Source organism: Erpetoichthys calabaricus, chromosome 15 (assembly GCF_900747795.2).
Source record: "Erpetoichthys calabaricus chromosome 15, fErpCal1.3, whole genome shotgun sequence".
Lineage (NCBI taxonomy): Eukaryota > Metazoa > Chordata > Cladistia > Polypteriformes > Polypteridae > Erpetoichthys > Erpetoichthys calabaricus.
In genome coordinates, this window is record NC_041408.2 from 19,346,753 (window position 1) to 19,372,672 (window position 25,920).

Below are 25,920 nucleotides of genomic sequence, written 5' to 3' on the forward strand. Positions count from 1 at the left end.
ATTAATACACAGAAAAATAATTCATTTTTTTAATTTAACATATAAATCTGCTGTACAGTAGGCTAGACCTACATTTTCTTGTCTTTCTTCCATTTATTCAAAGAATAAACTTACTCAGTTTCAGAGTCAAGGAGCCAATCACAGCAGTAGTGGAGTAAATTAGTGCTGGTAAAAAGACAGTAAGGTGACGGTACGTGCCACTTTTAAACTTCATTGTACATGAGACCTGGGATGGGATGGGGAACGCTAATCAAGTCTGGTAATTCTCAGGTATTAACCATCCATCCATTATCCAACCCGCTATATCCTAACTTACAGGGTCACGGGGGTCTGCTGGAGCCAATCCCAGCCAACACAGGGCGCAAGGCAGGAAACAAACCCCGGGCAGGGCGCCAGCCCACCGCAGCAGGTTTAATATGTCAAGTGCAATCTGTTCCCAATCATTTTAATAAAAATTTAAACACAAAAAAAATAAAAACATTTCATTAAGTTTCACTTAAGATGTAGCTCATCTGCCTCACTATTACATCATAAAGGGTACACATTTTAAACAAAGAGATTTTTTGCTCCTTTCTTTAATACGCTCATTGTTTAGGGTTCTTTTGTTGCCTCCCTTGTTTTGTCCGTAGATAATTAATATACAGTTTGAAATTTTTCAAATCGCTCATCTGCATCCATAAAGCATCACAGAGGGGTACACGATTTAAACAAAGGGATTTTCTATTCTCTTTTAGATTAGGACCAACTTTCCATTATGCTCTCAATGTTTCGGGTTCTTTTGTGTCCTAAATAATTCATGCAGAGTTTTAAATGTTCTAATTGCTTGCAACAGTAAAAAAAAAAAAAAAAAAAAAAAACAGCCCACCCAAAGTAATCCTAACAATAAACAGATACTGCAAGGTGCTATAATACTGAGTTGAAATGTTATTTAGTACAATTTGTTACTACCACAACACACAGCAAATTTCCATCCTACATAAAAAGCACATCGGTTTTAAAAGTTTTGTTAATATTTTTCTTTTTTTTCACTCTGAGAAATACACACGACAGAACCATTTGCAAAAACCTGTGGGCCAACCCGCTTCTGCCTCACTTTGCAGTCATCATCTGGACAAATTCTTCGTAATTGATTTGGCCGTCACCATCCATGTCAGCTTCTCTGATCATTTCGTATATTTCTTCATCTGTTAGATCCTCCCCAAGGTTTTTCATGACCAGGTGAAGTTCCTCAGCGCTGATGGATCCATCGCCGTCCTTATCGAAAACCTTGAAGGCCTCGCGGATTTCTTCCTCACTGTCCAGTTCCTTAATCCTCTTGACCATCAAGGTCAGGAATTCGGTGAAATCTACAATTCCGTTGCTATCTGCGTCCACTTCATTGATCATGTCCTGTAGCTCTGCCTCTGATGGGTTTTGACCCAAGGCTCTCATGACTGTCCCCAGCTCTTTAGAAGTAATGGTACCATCGCCATCCTTGTCAAATAAAGCAAAGGCTTCTCGGAATTCAGCTATTTGCTCAGGGGGCAGCTGGTCAGCCATTCTGGTGGTTTAAAATCGAGAATTAAAGGTGAAGTGTGGACTGGCTAGCTATAGATAATGATAAGTATATTTGTAATGCTTGGAATGGTGCAGCCCAGTCTCATGAGAAAGGTATGTGATGAAACAGGCCCCGCCTATTATGGGAGGGGCATAGAGCAGAGGGTGATTTATAAATAGACCCAGCATACCACAGAGTTATTGTGCTGCTGCTTGCCTTCTCCTTCATTCATATCTCTCTTGGCATCAGACCGATGATATGGCTGACCAGCTCACTCAAGAACAAATTGCAGAATTCAAGGAGGCCTTCTCCGTGTTTGACAAAGATGGCGACGGTACCATCACCACACAAGAGCTAGCCACTGTCATGAAATCCTTGGGGCAAACCCTAACGGACAAAGAGTTACAGGAAATGATCAACGAAGTGGATTCAGATGGGGACGGGACAATTGACTTCAATGAGTTCTTGACCATGATGGCTAAGAAAATGAAGGACACGGACACAGAAGAAGAAATCCGTGAGGCCTTTAAAGTATTTGACAAAGACGGCGATGGGTCCATCAGTGCAACCGAACTGAGGCAGGTCATGAAGAACCTGGGGGAGAAATTAACAGACGAAGAAATTGATGCAATGATAAGAGAGGCCGACGCGGATGGAGATGGACAAGTGAACTATGAAGAATTTGTGCAAATGATGATTTCAAAGTAAAGCACTTCCAGTTAGTGTTTTAGGAAAGCCGGCAACTTATTTATTTTTCAGATCCTTTGTTTGCAGAACATCGAGTAAGAAAAGCATTGCTAAATTTTGCACCATAATTTTATTCTTAGCTTTAAGGTGCAGGGCAATTTCCATCTTGTTCTGTATGTAATTGAGCAACCACAAGGGTTATTATTAGTGTGAATATTTTACATGAGGATGAGTGGTTGGTGGCAGGCACTATGGGGGCCGATAAAGGAGAACTGGGGAAGAAACTGAAAAATGTTGACTTGTTCATATTTTACTGTGCCACAGTCCTTTATATAGAATGGCTACTGACTTTGAATATTTTCCCTTTTAGTCTGTTATTTCTGCCACATGCAGATGATGTTCATGTGGCATTAAAACTGTGATTTGCTTGCATGTAGGTGTGCTCAGGAATGTGTCATCTTTTGTGTTGATGTCCCATGCAATGCTGTCCCTCCGCAGCCCCTCTGAATGGATGGAACAGCTTTATTAAATAAAAGGATGTTTCTAATTTCACACTTGTTAGAATTCCATGATAGACCACAGTGGACTTTATCTTGGCGCGTGATTGTTAAATGATGTTGAGCCAAGTCAGGGACCTTCCTAGATTTTTGATTTTCATTTCTGCTTGTAACCTTATCTCTGAAAAAAAAGGAGTTGTTACATTTTAACAATAAATCTTTCTACAAATCAGTAAAGTCACAAATTCTTTTAAAGTTTTCATTTTACAGTGATTTATTTATTTTTGTTTTATGCATGTTAGGAAAATGTAAACCAACTTGAATCATATCTCTGTAAGGAAGAAAATTAACATATTGTCATCCATTATATTTGAAGATTAATTTGGGTTTAGCTGCCTGAAATATAAGCCGCTTTGTAGTGAAAAGAAAAAAAAACGCATAAAATGTCTTCGTGTGTATCACCTTTACAGAGCAGTCAGTCTAGTTACAATTTAAACAATCTGAGTTTAATTGCTTACCTTACACTGACTGATTGATGGCCTTGAGATCAATGAGGTCCTGTTTTAAATATCCTGAGGTGGTCAAAATGTTCAGCAAATGCAACACAACTCCCTGACAATAAAGCCGATTTTGAGCACAAATGAAGAAACATCCATCCATTTTCCAACCCGCTGAATCCGAACACAGGGTCACGGGGGTCTGCTGGAGCCAATCCCAGCCAACACAGGACACAAGGCAGGAACCAATCCCGGGCAGGGTGCCAACCCACCGCAATGAAGAAACAACCAAGTTTATATCTTCTTTAGTGGTGAGGCGTTAAACCAGAGACAGTGTTTCCAGGACGTTTAATAATTTGAGTTAATGTGTGTGCAGCCTGCCAGTTTTGCCATTGAAATGTACAAGTGATTCATCACCTTGGGTGACAAGGTGGCCCAGTGCTTAGCTCTGCTGTCTCTCAGAACCAAAACCAAGTTTAAATTTCAAGGCTCTTTTCATGTTGCATGTGGTGCTTTGAAATAAGTAGAGAATTAAATAACTAAGTAAATACATTGCTCTCTCTCTCCCTCCCTCCGTCCCTCCCAGGCGAAGCAGCAGGGGGGGCGGCTAGTCTCTATGTACATAAAATCCAACGTCTGTATGTCTGTCCGCTTTTCACGAGAGAAGTACTTAACAAATTTAGACCGGGTTTTTTACTATAAAATGCTTAAACTTTCCTGTTGATTTTGCGACCTCTCTCGTTGCGATAAGAATCATAGTTTGCTTGCGGTACCGATTTATTTGCGCGAATCCAAGAGAGACGCAATTGGCGTTTTGCGGGGGGCGTGGTCAGCCTCAGGGCGTGTACCCTACCTCCGCTTAGCTAGCGAATGAGAGAACTACTTAACGGATTTAGATCGGGTTTTTTTCTATAATTTGCTTGAAACTTCCGGTTGATTTTGACGACTTCTCTTATTGCGCTTTGTTTCATAGTTCGCTTGCAAATCCGAGAGAGGCGCATGGGGCAGAGAGTAGGGGTGGGCATGGGCGTGACCCTCCTCAGCCATGCACCAGCCTCTGGATGTGTAGGCCTACTTTACGTCCACTTAGCTAGCGAGAGAACTACTTAACGGATTAACATCAGGTTTTTTCTATAATCTGCTTGAATTCTCCGGTTGATTTATTTGCGACTTGTCTCATCATAGTTCGCTTGCAGAAAGGATATATTCGCGCTAATCCGAGACAGAAGTTGCGGGCCGAGGGGAGGGGGAAGCGTCAAGTCAGGAGTGGGGAGTCGGGCAGGGCCCTCCTCACTGTCCTGTTTCACTTCTACGCGGGCGCAGCCGCGGGGCACGGCTAGTAAAGAAATAAACAAAATACATGCATTTCTTGTAATCATAAATTAAATTAAATGTATTTTCATTGTAATTGCTAGCGCCCTGTCTAGGGATTGTGCCAGCCTTGCGCTCAATGATTTCTAGGTGCGGCTCCAGCTTCCTCGTGACCCTGCTCTGGATAAGTGGGTTAGTGGATTGATGAATGGATGAAAGGATGAATATCATATCTTTTTTGGTTAAATGTCCAAAATTTTAATGTTTAATTAGGTGGGTACTGCTGACATTGCCATGCCCCTTCATGCATTTAAGCATTACAGTATCAACCGTTCTCATTCATTCAGAAAGTAGTGTATAATAACAATCATTATATACAAGTACAGTATTGCATATAATTGATACAGTATATAAAAAAGCAGTATGCTTACTGAAGTTTTAAAGGTTAAGGAAAAAAGATTTTCAGACTAATTTAAAAGATCCAAAATAACAGTGTGGATGATTCCCAAGCTACTGCAAACGCATGGTCCCCTCTGAGCCTAAGTCTAGACCAGCTTTTATCAACCGGGGTTTCGGTTCCGCGAGACATCGCTAGGGCTTCCGTGAGAAATGGTAATGAATAGCAGGCAAATAAATTAAATTGAACAGTGGAAGAAAATAATACACATTCTCTAAAAGGAATAAATTCGACCTCTCGTTAGTTGTTTTAACAGCCACTAGGATGCGCGGCAGTGCGGTCCATACTTCACTTATCAGACAGCAACTTGCGGTCGTGTCGCTTATGAGTTAACTGGTGGTGCGAGCAAGAAACGTGAGAAGTTCTGTCAGTCATTCATCAATCCTATGTGTTTTCTAGCGTGCAGGAATGTATTCACTCATTAATATGAAAAGATTATATGTTTTCCCCACGACCTGTTTTCCAATATATTTCTTTTGTTTTCTTTATTTAGGCCGTGTTTTTAAATTATTCGAACAACAGTTTGAGTATTCGAACTTAAAAAATGCCGTTTTTAAATACAGTTCAAGCTAATAAGCATGCTTTTTAAAAGTGCTCGAGCAGACGTTCGAACACGATTATCATGCTCGAAATCGCTAGGTGGCGCTGCTAGAGCACATACGAAACTTAAAATTATAAGTTCTTTACTCTGAACAACCCCAAAAGTGTCCGGTTTGCAGTTTTTTCGATATTGTTCTAGCTATTCTATAGTAATCGGTAGTAATTTTTATGTTGATATATGATAATGATTAAGCTATTAACAATAATTATCGCAATGTTATTAACTTGTTACTTTGAGGTTATGTTGACCAAGTCAGACGCAGTTAGACGCACAGCACGTCATGCACACACTTTTTAAATTTCATGGTTCGAACAAGTGTTCGGGTATATTCAATTTCTGTTCGAATACATTTCGTTCGAACAGGTAGTGCACTTTAAAAGCACGACCTGCTTTAGTTTTATTAGTCTGTTTTATTTATCATCATCTTTTGATTTTTTTTATTTTATAGAAATTTCTAGTCCTGCGGTGGGTTGGTACTCTGCCCGGGATTGGTTCCTGCCTTGCGCCCTGTGTTGGCTGGGATTGGCTCCAGCAGACCCCTCGTGACCCTGTGTTCGGATTCAGCGGGTTGGAAAATGGATGGATGGACGGATGGAAATTTCTAACTATGAAAACTAGAAAAGTAAATTTTCCATCCGTCCATCCATCCATTTTCCAACCTCCGAACACAGGGTCACGGGGGGTCTGCTGGAGCCAATCCCAGCCAACACAGGGCGCAAGGCAGGAAACAAACCCCGGGCAGGGCACACACACACCAAGCACACACTAGGAACAATTTAGAATCGCCCGTTTTCACGTTTTCACGTGCCTGTTAGCAGTCTGGACTAGCTGAGGACAGACGAGGGTCGACTGGTTAACTCTAGTGTACTGTATAGTGAGTTGGGATAGTCAAACCAAGAAGAGACGAAAGCATGGATTAGTTTTTGAAAGTGAACAGCAAATCCGGGTGATAACTTTCTGATAACTTGCACGTAGAAGCCCTTTAACTGTTGTTCAGTCTGTCACATCTTATTATCGAAGTTTCACAATACACCACTGGAAACAGCTGGCACGTTTTGGGATCATCACCCCCTTCTGCAGAGCAAAGCTACAAATTATTTAGAAAATGTGCGCATACATTTTGGGCTAAATCTTCATTCAGACACCTAATTTACTAAAATTAAAATTACTTAATACTTTCTATTGCCAGATTAATAATTTAGGTCAGGGTCGGCAACATAACGGTACGCGCACCAAGCCGAACGATTTTCAAAGGCATGCACTCTGATTGAACTGAAATATAGTTAAAATATAAATATTTTAATTACAGCGCACTGATTCGCGCCCTTATCTACGTTTTGCGTATGAGACTCACACATAAGTGGAAACCCTGTGTTCAGTGCAGCTGTGGAACGTTAACACCAACCTCTAATTATAGTTTAATTACAGCGCATGCGTTCGCGCACCGCGTCCCCACCTACGTTTTGCGCATTTGTTCAGTGCCAGCCGTGTTATGTTAAACAAACCTCGTTATTATTAAGTAATTTGCTGCCCTAAAATGACAGATTTTTAATAATTTTCGCTCTTTTCAAGACGAATTAATATGGATTTGTACAACAAAGGAGTCGTGTTGTGTGTGCGTTATGCTATGAAAGTCGTACGTTAAGTATACAAAGACATTAACAAACTAAACATCAGTCCACGTTTAAAAACTCTGATAAGAAAAGTGAAGCTATAAAAAGGGCTGTTTCTGGATTCAAGAAACAAACTACTTATTTTAGTAAAATCATTTGAACCAAAAATAAAGCCACCGAATGTAGTTATAGAAAAAAATGACAACATTCTTTTCACATGTGATCCTATGTATTTTAAAATATTGAATGAGCAATAATATAAGATCCGGTTATAATGGGCCTCAAAAGTATGTACTTTACTATACTATACGTTACTATACTTTTGAAGCCGATTACTGTATAACCGGACCAATTTTGATATACTGTACTATATATAACAAAATTGGTAGAATTATGTCAGCACGCGGAATAACATTGTAGCACAGGGTTGGCAGGACCCCGCTGAAAGGTTGCCGACCCCTGATTTAGATTATTAGTTACACCTGTGTTTAATCTAAAGCTGATCATAACATCTTCGTGTGCATTCCATACTCCTTATAGTGCAGACCTATTTTATGATATTTCACAGATAGTCCCCAACATACAGTATGTTCCATGGTCTTACATTTGCCACAGAGCGTGTTTAGAATCTTGTACTAATATTATACTGTATTTATATTCATGAACCCGTGTTCTTACAGCACTTGGGGCTTTTCTGATATATGTGTTTATATGCTCTGGCTCTAAATACAGTTACAGTACTGTATATGCCTATGGTTGACAAATTCCAAACGTGGTTAACTGTACAAAGACTTATTGTTAAGTGAATAATTGTCGATAAAAATCTTACAGTTGGAAACACTGTTTTGGTTTCTTGTTATGTATTTTGTGATCGAGTGCTCTTGAAAAAAAATGCAATATAAAATGGCAAATAACCAATTCAAGGCTTTTAAGCACGGCATTAGGAAGCTACTACGTTTTCAATCAGAAATTATTAATATTGTTTGTGTGTCCCGGTGGTTATTAAAGCTCCATAACTCCTGAGATCTAGGCTCTGGTTAGGCCTACCTGTTGGCCCATCTCTTCTGTGTTTGTAAGTTTTATCCAAAATGTCTCGTACCCTCTCAAGATCTCGAAGGCTTCTTCTCTGTTGGGTTGACCTTCAGGGGTTCTGCCATGTTTGGTGCCTGCCTTGCGATCAGTTTGGGATAGTCTCAAGCACCCTGTAAATCCAAAAATCCAGTAAGCAGGTTCAGAAAACGTAGTTTATTTAAAACTTTTCCTGTTAAGTTTTTATTATTACACGATTTTATATAATCTTGACCCCTCTGTTTGATCGTGGAACTGATTTTAAACCCACTTTTGGTGAAGCGAATTTCTTCAAATTTTGCATACATGTTCAGTATCGATGACAATACAATAATCAGTCAAAACCGACGCAATTACGTAACAAATTTCTCCGTAATTAATGGTTATGTGATTCCAATTAACTCACAAACAGCAATGATGGAGGAAGAATCTGGTGAGATATAGGAGCATACAAGTGAGAGACTCGTCGGATTGTCCCCACTTGCCTCTTCCAGTGGGTGGAGTGGGTCAATAGACGTGCCTACTTTACTCTTGCGAAGGAGTAGCCTTGATGTTCACGCTGAGGAAGTATTGCCGTAAACTTGCCATTCTGTCGTCGATATTTTTTTTTGCGCAGCCACCGAGCGCTAATCCCCATAAGAGCCTAAACAGAAAAATAGAAACCAAAATATAATAATTTTTAGTATTCAAATAATTCTACAAAGAAGATATATCTATATACTGTATGTATATATATATATACAGTATATATATATATATATATATATATATATATATATATATATATATATATATATATAAAAGTCAATGTATGTATGTATATTCCAGCATCACTTCGATTTTCATGAAACGTGGTACACGTTTCTCGTTGGTCGACTAAAAATACTGCAGGGTAAAATCAACTCTAACCCACCCCCTTCTGGGTAGGGTGGAGGGGTGCTCTTACGGTCTTCTCCAATTGTATGCATGTTATCATCCAGTTGACACTCGGAACGACCACCAGAGGGCGTACTGGAGGTGACTGCCAGCATTCTTTATGTTTGAGCGCCACCCCGCCTCTGTTACTTCTGAAATCAAATAGAGTTGGCCAGTTCCGTGCGTCAACTGGATGATAACATACATACAAGACCGCAAAGACAAGCACATTATAAAAATAAATTAACAAACAATAAAGATGTGATTTTTTTTATTATATTTTTTCAAACAATTAAAAAAAACATTTTATTTTCCTCCCGGGCAACGCCGGGTATTTCAGCTATGTTAGCTAGCTATGTAATACTTTTAAGGAAGCTTTCCGTTCATAAAAAATGAAAAATGAAAAATCATTTGCAAAATACTTAGAAACTAAAAAGTAAAAAAAAATAATAATATAATATAATATATATATATATATATATATATATATATATATATATATATATATATATACATCGGACTTCCAATACAACTCGGAGTCCTGCCATGTGCAAAAGTTCGCTGATGACACTGCTATCGTGGGCTGCATCAGGAATGGGCTGGAGGAGGAGTATAGGGACCTAATCAATGACTTTGTTAAATGGTGCGACTCAAACCACCTACACCTGAACACCAGCAAAACCAAAGAGCTGGTGGTGGATTTTAGGAGGCCCAGACCCCTCATAGACCCCGTGATCATCAAAGGTGACTGTGTGCAGAGGTTGCAGACCTATAAATATCTGGGAGTGCAGCTGGATGATAAATTAGACTGGACTGCCAATACTGATGCTCTGTGCAAGAAAGGACAAAGCCGGTTATACTACCTTAGAAGGCTGGCGTCCTTCAACATCTGCAATAAGATGCTGCAGATGTTCTATCAGACGGTTGTGGCGAGCGCCCTCTTCTACGCAGTGGTGTGCTGGGGAGGTAGTATTAAGAGGAAAGACGCCTCACGCCTGGACAAACTGGTGAGGAAGACAGGCTCTATTGTTGGCATGGAGCTGGACAGTTTAACATCTGTGGCAGAGCGAAGGGCGCTCAGCAGGCTCCTATCAATTATGGAGAATCCACTGCATCCACTAAATAGGATCATCTCCAGACAGAGGAGCAGCTTCAGCGACAGACTGCTGTCACCGTCCTGCTCCACTGACAGATTGAGGAGATCGTTTCTCCCCCAAACTATGCGACTCTTTAATTCCACCCGGGGGGGTAAACGTTAACATTCAACATTATACATAGTTATTGTCTGTTTTTTCACCTGCATTATTATCATTCTTTAATTTAATATTATTTATTGTATCAGTATGCTGCTGCTGAAGAATGTGAATTTCCCATTGGGATTAATAAAGTATCTATCTATCTATCTATCTATCTATCTATCTATCTATCTATCTATCTATCTATCTATCTATCTATCTATCTATCTATCTATATATATATATATATATATATATATATATACATACATATTCACGGCATTCGTAGTCTGTGTCACAATCTGATTGTATGGGTTGTTACCTACCAGGTAACGCTTGTGGTTGGCCAGCAATCTGCTAACAGCTGCCACGGTGCCCTCAGTGTGGCGCAACGTTAGGGGCATTGCCTCTGACGTCCGAGGTTCGATTCCCGAGAGGGAGTGCAGTGGAGTGTGTACACCTGATGAGCCCAGAATGAGGGCAAAACACGTGTCGTGTACTCTTTGCATTTATTTGACAGTAAACTGTTTCAACCATATATATATAAATTAAGTAAAACGATTTTATCTACTTTAGTTATAAATGCACTACAAAGCAAAAAATACATTTTTCTTTAACCACATTTTTCGTGGTTATATGTGACTAAATAAAATCGTGGAGCGCACATAAATAAGTTCATTCAATCATTTGATTTTCATTTATATAGCGCTTTTCTCACTACTCAAACCACTCAGTAATTGCAGGTTAAGGGCTTTGCTCAAGGGCCCAACAGAGCAGAGTCCCTATTGGCATTTACGGGATTCGAACCAACAACCATCAGCTACTTTCATCATAAAATACATTAAAAAACAACAACATTGTAATTCCCCACCATGCTAAACAAGTTTCAAAAATTGTTTGAATCAATTATAATATATAATATACAAAATATATTTTATTTTCCCCTTGAACTTTGTGCATTTTTGCACTAAATCGTCGGACGCACATAAATTAATTCATTCAATCAATTAATAGAATAGCTACTTTCATCATTAAATATATTAAACAGCATTGTAATTCCCCACCATGATAAACAAGTTTCAAAAATTGTTTGAATCAATTATAATATCTAAAATATATAATAATATATATATAATATACAAAATATATTTTATGTTCCCCTTGAACTTTGTGCATGTATGCACTAAATCATCAGGCACACATAAATTAATTCATTCAATCAATTAATAGAATAGCTACTTTCATCATTAAATATATTCAAAAACAGCATTGTAATTCCCCACCATGATAAACAAGTTTCAAAAATTGTTTGAATCAGTTATAATGTATAAAATATATTTTATAATATACAAAATATATTTTATTTTCCACCTGAACTTTGTGCCTTTTTGCACTAAATGTCGCCTAGAGTGTCATGTATTATCCTCTGCCTAATAGAAACTGAGCTCATGTAATAAGGCAGTTTTTTATTGCTTGGTCACATCTGCTGATACAGAATCAAATATGTTTTTAGTGGAGCCGACTTTTAACATCCAGATGCTTTACAAATCATATGTACTGTTTGGTAAAATGTATTCCATGTGAGGGCAGCAAATAAATTTGACGGTGTCAAAAGGACCTTCACATTTTTCTGCTGGAGAAACCACAATAAAGCTGAAGGCCCACTACTGCTGGTGGTATTGGTCATTCACACTGCCACAAAAGAGAAGACTATATAAATAATTTTACAGAATTAAACACATGACTAAAGGTGTCAGTGAGAAACAATGTACATTAAATATTACAAATCTATTTGCTTTCTTCCATCTTGTCCACAATGAGTGAAACTAAATATGGCACATGAGATAACTTGCTCATTTCTCCACTGCCACCCCTTCAGAAATGGTTGTTTCCCATTGGTAAGAGCAGGTGTGCCTCATTTCCTGTGAGACTTGGTAGTCTTGAACAAGCTCTCATCGTGATAAACATGATTTAATGGGAGAGTCATTCAGTTGGCCTTCTGAACTACTACTGTTAAACATGGCTGACCAGCTGAGCCCTGAACAGATTGCTGAATTCAAGGAGGCCTTCTCACTGTTTGACAAAGATGGTGATGGTACCATTACAACTCAAGAACTGGGCACTGTCATGAGATCCTTGGGACAGGCCCCTACTGACAAAGAGTTACAGGAAATGATCAACGAAATGGATTCAGATGGGAACGGAATAATTGACTTCAATGAGTTCTTGACCATGATGGCTAAGAAAATGAAGGATACAGATACAGAAGCGGAAATTCGTGAGGCCTTCAAAGTATTTGACAAGGATGGTGATGGGTCCATCAGTGCTGCTGAACTGCGGCAGGTCATGAAAAACCTGGGGGAGAAATTAACAGATGAGGAAATCGATGTAATGATCAGAGAGGCCGATGTTGATGGAGACGGACAAGTCAATTACGAGGAATTTCTACGGATGATGACTGCTAAGTAGTCAGTGCTAAAAAGTGTGACAATAAATGGATTTTCTAAAGCTAAATGTTGTTGTGGCAGGTGTAAAATAATGCATATTGCACATAAAATGTGATACAGTGTGTACATCGTATGTAAAGATCGATCTTTGTGGCTATTAAAAATGAGGGGATGATGGTAGAGTGTCCGGTTTAACACCTGCACTGGTTACTTCTGCACATTTTTTCATTTTACATTCTTAGTAATACCATTTTAGAATTTATAAACAGTACTTTTACTTATTTGTATAACAACAAGTAATTGCTGTAAATCGTCATAAGATGCATTCAATTATCAATAAGGGCACACACCTGCTGTAAATTGTGCAGAATTTGACAGCATTCAATAAACCTATAAAAAGGTTAGCAGCATAGAGTATCAATGCAGGTCTGTATTAGAATAGAATTAATTAAACAACAGTTTCAAAATTCTAACAGGTATAGTTATTTCTTTTTAAGCTTATTAAACATGGAGGTTACATTGCCATGGAATCCATCCTGTGATGTGCATGTTAGGCTGGTCCGGTGACTTGCATGACTGAGGTGGATGTGTTTGTGTGACAACGCCCTACAATGGCTTCCTGTCTTGCCCCTTGTGTTACAAGAGTACCCTGCAGATCCCTTGCTTTGGGAATGGATTAAGGAGGTTTAGGTAAGTGGTTATACTCTATCTACTCCAGCAAAGGGCAAAAACCTGCAGTTCTGTCTGTCCATTTTCTTAATATGTTTAGACCATCAAAGGATTACAGAGAGCTCTAGAGCAGAGGTGGGCAAAGTCAGTGCTGCAGGGTCGCAGTGGCTGCAGGTTTTTGTTCTGACCCGTTGCTTAATTAGAAAACAATCCTGGACAATAATTTAATTTTGTGGCTCGTTAGTGCTTTAACTCTGCTCAGGATTACCCAAAAAAAGACATAAATCGATTGCAACGAGTGCAGAATGCAGCTGCTAGAATCTAGGAAAAGAAAATCCGAGCACATCACCCCAGTTTTGATGTCACTACACTGGTTACCTGTGTCATTCAGAATTGACTTTAGAATACTGCTTATGGTTTATAAAGCCTTAAATAATCTCGCTCCATCTTATATATCAGAATGTCTGACATCTTATATTCCAAATTGTAACCTTAGATCCTCAAATGAGTGTCTGCTTAGAATTCCAAGAGCTAAACTTAAAAGAAGTGGTGAGGTGGCCTTCTGCTGTTATGCACCTAAAATATGGAATAGCTTGCCAATAGGAATTCACCAGGCTGATAACAGTGGAGCACTTTAAAACACTGCTAAAAACACATTACTTTAACATGGCCTTCTCATAACTTCATTTTAATTTAATCCTGATGCTCTGCATATTCAATTAATTATCATCATTATTCATGGTGGCTCCAAAATCCATACTAACTCCTACTCTCTCTTCTGTTTATTTTCCAGTTTGATATTAAGATTCAATTTCAGTCATTTATCCAGGCTACAGGTCTTGGAGGTGTAGCTGCCGGCTGGGTAAGGGGTCGGCCATTACAACACAACACACCTTTACTTTCTAGCTGCCAATTCTCAGCAATATACAAATAATGTCCACAATGACATCACAGTCTTTTCCTTCTCTCTTCTCTCTGCCTCCACTCCTCCCTCACAAACGTCATCCACTTCCTCCCGACTCTGGCCCCCCGAATGGAGTGAGGCGGCCCCTTTTATTCAGCTCCTGGGAGTCCTCCAGGTGTCTCAGCAGTATTATTACCTGGAATCAATCGCAGGTGTGGTGGACGTCCATTGTAGGGCTCTGCAGCTCCCCTGGCGGCCCCCACAGAACAAAACAGGGCTGTGCCAAACTTCAAGTCCCAGCATGCCCTGTGGGAATCCGTGGTGCTGCCCTCCAGTGTCCCAGGGGAGGTATTGCCTCGGAGATGCTCTCTCCCCCAGTCCTTCCATCCAGCTGGCGTTCCGGCCAGGTAATGGCTGAGGCCACCCGTCACAAGGTGTAATTGGTACACTGAGAGTTACCTTCAAAGACCGCAAGTGTAAAACCAGATAGGAGGTGAGAAATGCTCCATGAAAATAAAGACAAGAGTCTGAGAGGAAGGCTTTATAGTAATGTGTTCGAGAGGGAGTGTTGGTGAAGAGATGTTCAGACACACACACATGCGCAAATACAAAGGGAAAAGTGCTGAAGGTACGCATAGAACAAGAGAGAGCAAATATTTTAATTATTATATTACCTGTCTTTGACAGGCACCATAGCTAATTTGTTTAACAAAAAATGAACTGGTGTACACAATGGGCAGAAATAGCCAATGAAGATACAATGAAACGTGTTTTGACATTCTGGTTAAATCCTAGTAATTTAAATTCAGGATTAAAACTGACTAACAGCTTGTCTACTGTTGATGTGGGACTGATTAGATATTCTTTCTTGGACGAGTGCTGGTCTGTAGGAACAGGTAAAACATTTCTGACACAAGATATACCCAAGGTTAGCACACCAGTTCATTAAATTGGTTAATTAAAAGCTACCATTGTTTTACAGTGCATGCAGTATTACATGCTTTATTTAGAACAGTTTTTATTTTTTAAATGTTAAATTTGGAAAGTTAGAGATACTTAACTTAATTTAAGACATTATTCCATTCTGGTGAATACTGAGTTGCTGTATATATACTGGGGTTTGTTTCCTGCCTTGCACCCTGTGTTGGCTGGGATTGGCTCCAGCAGACCCCCGTGACCCTGTAGTTAGAATATAGCGGGTTGGATAATGGATGGATGGACAAATATTAATTTTCACAAACTTTGCTGCCTCAGTTTTTATGATGGCAATTTGCATCGACTCCAGAATGTTATGAAGAGTGATCAGAATTTCCCCTTGGGATTAATAAAGTAGGGCGGCATGGTGGCGCAGTGGGTAGCGCTGCTGCCTCGCAGTTGGGAGATCTGGAGACCTGGGTTCAATTCCCGGGAAACCCATGCAGATACGGGGAGAACATGCAAACTCCACGCAGGGAGGATCCGGGTAGAGAACCCGGGTCTCCTAACTGTGAGGCAGCAGCGCTACCCACTGCGCCACCATGCTGCCCACCAAGAAACTCCCCAGACCTTAATCCCATTGGGAAGGTGGGTGGACAAGCAAAAACCCACCAATTCTGACAAACTCCAAGCATTGATTATGCAAGAATGGGCTGGCATCAGTCAAGATTTGGCCCTGAAGTTGATTGACAGCATGACAGGGTGTCTTGGATAAGAAGGGCCAACACTACAAATATTGACTTTGTGCATAAACTTAATGTCATTTTCAATAAAAGCCTTAAAATCCTTGTAATTATACTTTAGTATACCATAGAAACATCTGACAAAAAGATCTAAAAACACTGAAGCAGCAAACTTTGTGTCATTTTCAAAACTTTTAGGCCAAAGAAAACAGCACTAAAACATAGTGTGTATAAAAAAAAATAGGTAATGTGTTCAGGAAGTTGTACAGTATGCTGTTTGATTGGATATTTAGTGCAGCAAAAGCAATCTTATGGTTCATCCATCTGATCCCAGGCTCCGTAGCCATACTGAGGACTTTGAATTGGTATTGTTGACCACACCTCATCCTGTCGTCTTTTCATGTGCAGTTATCCAATAAGTGTACAGATTTCAGAAAAGCAACTCTCTCCGGGGAATGTAGCATTGTGCTTTGTTGCTGTGATGTCCAGGGTGAGGCATACCTGCCACTTCCTCTGTGTTGTCATCTCCAGCTGTATTACAGTATCTCACAAAATTGTGAGTACACCCCTGACATTTTTGTAAATATTTTCATGGGACAACACCGAAGATATGACACTTTGCTACAATGTCAAGTAGTCCGTGTACAGCTCGTATAGCGATGTAAATTTGCTGTCCCCTCAAAATGACTCAACACACAGCCATTAATGTCTAAACCGCTGGCAAGAAAAGTGAGTACATCCCTAAGTGAAAAATGTCCAAATTGTGCCCAATTAGCCATTTTCCCTCCTCTGTGTCATGTGACTCGATAGTGTTACAAGGTCTCAGGTGTGAATGGGGAGCAGGTGTGTTAAATTTGGTGTTATCGCTCTCACACTCTCTCATACTGGTCACTGGAAGTTCAACATGGCACCTCATGGCAAAGAACACTCTGAGGATCTGAAAAAAAGAATTGTTGCTCTACATAAAGATGGCATAGGCTATAAGAAGATTCCGCGGTGGGTTGGCACCCTGCCCGGGATTGGTTCCTGCCTTGTGCCCTGTGTTGGCTGGGATTGGCTCCAGCAGACCCCCGTGACCCTGTGTTCGGATTCAGCAGGTTGGAAAATGGATGGATGGATGGATATAAGAAGATTGGCAACACCCTGAAACAGCTGCAGCATGGTGGCCAAGACCATACAGCGGTTTAACAGGACAGGCTCCACTCAGAACAAGCCTCTCCATGGTTGACCAAAGAAGTTGAGTGCACGTGCTCAGCGTCATATCCAGAGGTTGTCTTTTGAAAACAGACGTACGAGTGCTGCTACAGAGGTTCTGGGGGGGGTTGGTCAGCCTGTCAGTGCTCAGTCCATACGCCCGCCGCACACTGCATCAAATTGGTCTGCATGGCTGTCATCCCAGAAGGAAGCCTCTTCTAAAGATGATGCACAAGAAAGCCCGCAGTTTGCTGAAGACAAGCAGACTAAGGACATGGATTACTGGAACCATGTCCTGTGGTCTGATGAGACAAAGATAAACTTATTTGGTTCAGATGGTGTCAAGCGTGTCTGGCAGCAACCAGGTGAGGAGTACAAAGACAAGTGTGTCTTGCCTACAGTCAAGCATGGTGGTGGGAGTGTCATGGTTTGGGGCTGCAAGAGTGTTGCCGGCACTGGGGAGCTATAGTTCATTGAGGGAACCATGAATGCCAACATGTACTGTGACATACTGAAGCAGAGCATGATCCCCTCCTTTCGCAAACTGAACATGATGACAACCCCAAACACACCTCCAAGACGACCACTGCCTTGCTAAAGAAACTAAGGGTAAAGGTGCTGAACTGGCCAAGCATGTCTCCAGACCTAAACCCTACTGAGCAAACGGAAGGTGGAGGAGCACAAGATCTCTAACATCCACTAGCTCTGTGATGTCATCATGGAGGAGTGGAAGAGGATTCCAGTGGCAACCTGTGAAGCTCCAGTGAACTCCATGCCCAAGAGAATTAAGGCAGTGCTGAAAAATAATGGTGGCCACAAAAAATATTGACACTTTGGGCACAATTTGGACATTTTTCACTTAGGGGTGTACTCACTTTTCTTGCCAGCGGTTTAGACATTAATGGCTGTGTGTTGAGTTATGTTGAGGGGACAGCAAATTTACACTGTTATACAAGCTGTACACTGACTACATTGTATCAAAGTATCATATCTTCAGTGTTGTCCCATGAAAAGATATAATAAAATATTTACAAAAATGTGAGGGGTGTACTCACTTTTGTGAGATACTGTATCTGGAGATTGTGAACCCAGCTTCCTTCCTTTCTAGCTATCCCAGGTCTCTAAACAGTGAGCGTGCTCTAGTTTGTGTGAATTAAAAAAAAAGATGATGGTGGGACTGGGAACAACACTAGGTCTAGTTACAAGTGCATCCTGGGAAGTCAAGCAAAATGACCTTTTTTATTAGCTAAGTAAAAAGATTACAATATGCAAGCTTTCGAGGCAACTCAGGCCCCTTCTTCAGGCACGAAAGCTTGCATATTGTAATCTTTTTAGTTAGCCAATAAAAAAGGTGTCATTTTGCTTGACTTGACTGCACCCATAATGGCTAACACGGTACAACACCTTAGTACTAAATGTGTCTTGGCCAAAACACTACTTGCTCATAATAATACCTTACACTCATCTATTGATTTTCTTTACACCTCTTAAGACTATCCGTTCATTTTGCCTCATGTCAATTTAGTGGCTTGTTTAGTTGCACACTTTCTAAATGCCACACCAAAATGTACAATTTCTGTATCTTGTTTTTTTTTTTTTTTCAATTTAGCAAATCCCTTTATCCAAGGTAACTTAATAATAATTCATTACATTTATATAGCGCTTTTCTTAGTACTCAAAGCGCTATCCACACAGGGAGGAACCGGGAAGCGAACCCACAATCTTCCACAGTCTCCTTACTGCAAAGCAGCAGCACTACCACTGCGCCACCTGTGAGGACAACTTACAAAAACAAAGTGTAAAACGTATGACTTAATACAAAGTATCTAGGTACTGAACAAACAATGAAGAACCATATTACAAGTGGAGCACAGTAAGTGATGTACTACAGCATTCTAAAGCTAGATGAAGAACTACAACTGAAACAAAGCTGACATTGCTTGACCACTGACTATGCAAGTACAGGTGCAGATATCTAGGAAAGGAGCAGAGGCGTAGAAAGTCCAGGCACCCCGCAATGTCTTATAAATAAGTGCATCTTCAAGAAATGTCTAAATATTATTAAAGTGGAAGCAGTTTTGAAAGTCGCATGAAGATTAGATAGATAGATAGATAGATAGATAGATAGATAGATAGATAGATAGATAGATAGATAGATAGATAGATAGATAGATAGATAGATAGATAGATAGATAGATAGATAGATAGATAGATAGATAGATAGATACTTTATTAATCCCAAGGGGAAATTCAAAAATTTAAGATGTTTAGATTATAACATTTTTGGAGGTGACAACTGAGAAACTGTTAAGAGGAGAAGAAGAGACAGTTGGCAGGCAGGCCAAAGCTCTATAGAGACATCATAACCATACAGAGAGGCCAGAGATTAAAGGTATTGTCATTCCAACACTGAGCCATTTCCCACAATCTCTCTTCCTCCGCCACAAATCCGTTCCTGGACAAGTCCCTGAAACACTGAGTGACAGCCGGCAATGGCTGGTTTCACCTGGTGAGATGTTCTGCTAGATGCTGCAGCGTCACTGTAACTCTAAGCACTGTGTGGACTGTGCAGTAAAGGACTGGATTTTCACATTGTTCATGTTAAATTGGCAACATGGTCTCACTCAACACATTAAAGGTCTGTGTGCTCCCCCTTAGTGACTTGGCATGGCCAGAGTAGCTTTGTGCCAGTCCTCCAGGCCGCATGGTCTTAACCTTTCTGCCAAAGAGTCAATAAGTAGTAACCTGGAGGTCTTCTGGCCTCTTACAAGCCCTCTCCATCTCCATGTCCTTCTTTCAGGGTAATTCACCCTGGCATAATGCTTGGATGCCTGGCCTGTAGTGCAGTAGAAGGGCATAACAAATGTCCTCCCAGGTCAGCACGCACTCACCCACTCTTTGATGATGCTGTTCTCTTACACATTTAGGCAACAGGACCACCCATCAGTTGCAATCCAGGCTAGCATGTTCATAACCTTATCATTGACAGGATCTGTTTAAATTGTTTGTCTGTTCAGCATTGTCTGTGCCAGTCAGGTGCCCAGTTATTTAAAACACAAACGTTTTAACCTCAGCTACAAATGCAGTATAAGGTCCTGAGCAGGCCTTCATTTCTCTGCACTCCATTTGTAGAAATAAATGAACAAGTGTACAGTGAAAGTTGCTGTATAATGGCAAATGTGCTTCATTAATTTATATTTTGGACTTGCCTATTATTACCCTCCATGACCCTCACCAGGGAAAGAAAGCAGTGTGAGAAGATTAGTTATGATGAAAAATTGAAAGAGCAAAGCCTTTTTAATTGAACCAAAAAGAAAATTAAGATAAGGCATGACTGAAGTGTTTAAAATTATGAAGGGAATTAGCACAGTCAATTGAGACTGTTGACTTTAAAATGAGTTCATCAAGAACTCACGTGGCACAGCTGCAAACTTGTCCAGAGTAGATTTTGCACAAACATCAAGATGTTTTTCTTCACGCAGAAAACCAAAGACACGTGAAAGAGGTTACCAGGTAGTGTGGTAGACTTTTAGAAGATGTTATTTTGGAAGAATTAAGGGATAGGGCTGGTGAGCTTTGTCAGGCTGAATGGCCCATTCTTGTCCAGATTGTTCTACCGCTTTTGAGTCAAGGAAGGAAACTGCAGCACTCAGAGAGACCTAGGACACAAGCTGAACATTTTAACAGAGGGTGCCTAAGCTGAGCTTCAAATCCACGAGTTTAAAGCTGTGACTCGTCAGTTTATTACCATACTGCGTGAAGCAGACCTTTACAAGAATAAATTGTCATGTTATGAATGAATGTGGATGGTGCCCTGAGGTGGGCTGAGGTTCCATTCAGGGTCCATTCCTGCCTTAGATCTGGTGCTATCAGGCTAGGCCGTTTTAATCCATGATTCCTGCTGGCAATTATACTGGTACTTATTCTACCTTACCTGCAAAATGGCAGTGCTAGCAGCAGTTCTCTAAATATGTAACAAACATTAGTGGCCATTATGGACTTATTCTGTACATTAAGTTACGAGAGAATGGTTGATTCATCGCTTTTAAGGGGCTGGGCTGCACATTAATTTAGAACTTGGTTGCCAATAGTAAAGTGTTGATCCAGGCGTTCTGTTTCTGTAGAAGAAAACACACACACACACACACACACACACACACACACATACGCACACACAAAGCTTCCAGCAATGCTATGGTTTCTACTCTTTAGTTATTTTAAACAAGAAGCAGCATTAAAAAGCATGATACCTTTTCTGCATGAATCACAGTTTATTATAGAACATTTGCTGAGCAGTTCCTTTTTATTAAATTCAGTACAACCAAATACTATTACTAAGGTTATAACAGTTTTAGATTAGCCAAGTTTGTGTTTCGAGTGCTTCTTGCATTACTTATTTTACCACCACTCTTGTCATGTGCATAACAGATGCCATTTATATTAACACACATATACATTTTGATAAGAGAGAGTGAATTTAGTGCTCAGTACACAATGTTCATTATTACCAACAAATAAAAACCATTGGTAAACTAGGCATTAATGCTCGGGCAATTTTAAAAATGTGAACACAAAAATTATTAAAAGCATTCCTGTGACTTTAAATAAATAGGGTTTTTGGAATGAAACTACAAAAAATGAATCTTTCTTTACTAACGGGTTATTTATCACATTGGCATGCAGACCTAAAAGAGGAGAGTTTCACTTCGAAATCATCATTTGCACAAATTCTTCGTAATTGACCTGTCCGTCTCCATCTACGTCAGCCTCTCTGATCATTGCATCAATTTCTTCGTCTGTTAATTTCTCCCCCAGGTTTTTCATGACCTGCCGCAGTTCTGCTGCACTGATGGACCCATCACCATCCTTGTCAAAAACCTTGAAGGCTTCACGAATTTCTTCTTCAGTGTCGGTGTCTTTCATTTTCTTAGCCATCATGGTTAAGAATTCGTTGAAATCAATCGATCCACTCCCATCTGCATCCACTTCGCTGATCATGTCTTTCAACTCTTGGTCAGTTGGGGCCTGGCCCAGGGATTTCATGATAGTGCCCAGCTCTTGAGTTGTAATGGTACCATCACCATCTTTATCAAACATGGAGAAAGCCTCCTTGAATTCAGCAATCTGTTCTGGGGTCAGCTGGTCAGCCATGAGTGTCAGTTGATGTTTAAGACCTTAAGAAGCTGTAGTGCTGACTATAGAAAGCTAATTGATAAGCACACTGAGAACCACACAGAGCGGAGCAAAATCTCAGACTGACTCATTGTCAGCTAAGACGTGCAAATTAGATGGTGATGTAACTGCCAAGTCTCATGAGAAAGAGAGTGGTAGGACTTTCCCCGCCTATATTGATTGGTTGGAGAAAGGAGGAAAACTGTTAATGTGGGCAACCAATGAAATGAGGTGCATTTATTGAGGTTAGCCTTTATGCTTCTGTAAGGAGTTCCACGTTCTCCTAGAGACTGCTTGGGCCCCTCTCCATGGTCGATATTCCTACTAAATTTCCTACATAAAATTGCCTTGTTATGGGAGGACATAGACCATCCTGTTCTAGGTCAGGCCAGAACAGTTTTTTCATGGTCTGAACCTTAAAATGGAAGAGCTGCTTTGGCCAATCATCTACTCTTCTTTCATTTCTAAGATTAAGCTACAATACTGTATGTACGGTAAGACCACACTACATTATGTAAATTGCAATCCAATCATTTCCAAAAGAGAATTAAGATGCATTAAATCTTAATCAGTATTTAAAGCCCAACCCAATCTGGCAAGCTATGGTGTGTAACCAAAAGAGTCATTATTAAAATAGTTCAATATATTACAATGTTAGAAGGAAAACAAAACAAAGGAACAGCATTAATGAATTCTTGCCAAATTCTAAAAAAGCTTTTCACTATTCTTCTCAAAGAAAACTTCATTTTTTCTATCCTGCCATTTTCAGAACTCATTTATCCACAGTAGGGTCACAGCAAGGTGGGGACAATCTCTAGACAGGGCACCATGTTGACCATCCTCACACACACCAAAATACCCTCCCCCACCTCATACACACAAATAAAGGACCAATTTAGCATCTCCAATGTGCCAAAACTGCATGTCTTTGAACTATGGGAGAAGCTAACATGAACATGGCCGAACATGTAAACTACAAACAGGGGGCACCTGGAACCTTGATCATCTACTAGCAAGACAGTAGTGCTTCCACTGTGCATTGTGCAGCTCTCATTGTTCCTGTTGAGAGAGGGTCACAGTTCTTCCAGTTTCATCCATCTTCCAAACCTGCTTATCCAAAGCAAGGTCACGGGGAAGCTACTGTGACTATCCCAGCAAGCCTTGGACAGAAATTCAGAGTGAATATATGCATATTTCAAGGGCTAATTTAGCATCACCAAGCCACTTAACCTGCTGGTCTTTGAACTGTGTGAGGTAACTAGAGTTCCCAGAGGAAATTCATTCAGTCTCCTAGTTGTGAGGTAGCAGCACTACCACTGCACCAGCACTCATTTTTTGTAGTTTTACATAATATATCACTTTTCTGTTGAGCTAATGAGAGAGGGTCAGGATTCTTCCTTCTTCTTCTTTCAGCTGCTCCTGTTAGGGATTGCCACAGTGGATCATCTTTTTCCATATCTTCCTATCCTCTACATCTTGCTCTGTTACACCCATTACCTGCATGTCCTCTCTCACCACATCCATAAACCTTCGTTTAGGCCTTCCTCTTTTTCTCTTGCCTGGCAGCTCTATCCTTAACAGCCTTCTCCCAATATACTCATCATCTCTCCTCTGCACATGTCTAAACCACCGCAATCTCGCCTCTCTGACTTTGCCAACCATCCAACCTGAGCTGTCCTCTAATGTACTCATTTCTAATTTCGTCCATCCTCATCACACCCAACACAAATCTTAACATCTTTAACTCTGCCACCTCCAGCTCTGTCTCCTGCTTTCTGGTCAGTGCCACCGTCTCCAACCCATATAACATAGCTGGTCTCACTACCGTCTTGTAGACCTTCCCTTTCAGTCTTGCTGATACCCGTCTGTCACAAATCACACCTGACACTCTTCTCCACCCATTCCACCCTTCCTGCTCTCTCTTCTTCACCTCTCTTCCACAATCCCTGTTACTCTGTACTGTTGATCCCAAGTATTTAAACTCATCCACCTTCGCCAACTCTACTCCCTGAACCCTCACCATTCCACTGACCTCCCTCTCATTTACACACATGTATTCTGTCTTGTTCCTACTGACCTTCATTCCTATCCTCTCTAGAGCATATCTCCACCTCTCCAGGGTCTCCTCAACCTGCTCCCTACTATCGCTATAGATCACAATGTCATCAGGAAACATCATAGTCCACGGGGACTCCTGTCTAATCTCGTCTGTCAACCTGTCCATCACCATTGCAAATAAGAAAGGGCTCAGAGTCGATCCATGATGTAATCCCACCTCCACCTTGAATGTATATGTCACTCCTACCACAGACCTCACCACAGTCACACTTTCCTCGTACATATCCTCTACAACTCTTACATACTTCTCTGCCACTCCCAACTTCCTCATACAATACTGCAGCTCCTCTCGAGGCACCCTGTCATATGCTTTCTCCAGGTCCACAAAGACGCAATGCAACTCCTTCTGGCCTTCTCTATACTTTTCCATCAGCACCCTCAGAGCATGCCTTGTATCTGTGGTGCTCTTTCCTGGCATGAAACCATATTGCTGCTCACTAATCATCACCTCACTTCTTAACCTAGATTCCACTACTGTTTCCCATAACTTCATGCTGTGGCTCATCAATTTTATCCCCCTGTAGTTACTACAGTCCTGTACGTCCCCCTTATTCTTAAATAATAGCACCAGTACACTTCTTCTCCACTCCTCAGGCATCCTCTCTCTTTCTAGGATTTCATTAAACAATCTGGTTAAAAACTCCACTGCCATCTCTCCTAAACACCTTCATCCTTCCATAGGTATGTCATCTGGACCAACAGCCCTTCCATTCTTGATCCTCTTCATAGCTGTCCTTACTTCCTCCTTGCTTATCTATTGCACTTCCTGATTCCCTATAGCCAACCTTCTCTCTCTCTCTCTTTCTCTTTATTCATCAGCCTCTCAAAGTACTCTTTCCATCTGCTCAGCACACTCTCCTCGCTTGTGAGTACGTTTCCATCTTTATCCTTTATCACCCTAATCTGCTGCACATCTTTCCCAGCTCGGTCCCTCTGTCTAGCCAATCGTTACAGGTCCTTTTCTCCCTCCTTAGTGTCCAAGCTCTCATAAAACTCATCATACGCCTTTTCTTTAGTTTTCGCCACCTCTCTCTTCATCTTACATCTTATCTCCTTCTACTCTTGTCTACTTTCTGCATCTCTCTGAACATCCCACTTCTTCTTCACCAACCTCTTCCTCTGTATCCTCTCCTGTACTTCCTCATTCCACCACCAGGTTTTATTTTCTTCCTTTCTCTGTGCAGATGTCACATCAAGCACCCTTCTTTCTGTCACCTTGACTACTTCTGCTGTAGTTGCCCAACTATCTGGCATCTCTTCACTGCCACCCAGTGCCTGTATTATTGTCTGCATATAGATCTGGCAAAATTTTACACCAGATGCCTTTCCTGACATAACCT

General features: G+C 40.7%; 2 protein-coding genes across 2 annotated transcripts in view; one reads left to right on the plus strand and one right to left on the minus strand.

Annotated features, from left to right (window-relative positions):
• Positions 1-1,089: 1,089 nt before the first annotated feature.
• Positions 1,090-25,920, minus strand: part of LOC114665624 (calcium-binding protein LPS1-alpha-like) — a 116,706-nt gene continuing 91,875 nt past the window's right edge. Inside the window, exons 3-4 of the mRNA XM_028820234.1 lie at positions 22,122-22,409; positions 1,090-1,540 (exon numbers count right to left, since the gene is read on the minus strand). Coding sequence (XP_028676067.1) covers positions 1,090-1,540; positions 22,122-22,409 — 739 coding nt within the window. The remainder of the gene's footprint in view (positions 1,541-22,121; positions 22,410-25,920) is intronic.
• Positions 1,548-12,976, plus strand: LOC114665627 (calmodulin-like). The gene is made up of 3 exons (XM_051919639.1): positions 1,548-2,221; positions 2,458-2,459; positions 12,410-12,976. Exons 1-3 carry the CDS (start codon positions 1,796-1,798, stop codon positions 12,885-12,887), a joined length of 906 nt encoding a protein of 301 aa, XP_051775599.1. The 5' UTR covers positions 1,548-1,795; the 3' UTR covers positions 12,888-12,976.

What these genes read in the sequence shown, in the direction of transcription:
- LOC114665627 (XM_051919639.1), top strand. Translation starts at nt 1,796, where the DNA reads ATGGCTGACCAGCTCACTCAAGAACAAATTGCAGAATTCAAGGAGGCC.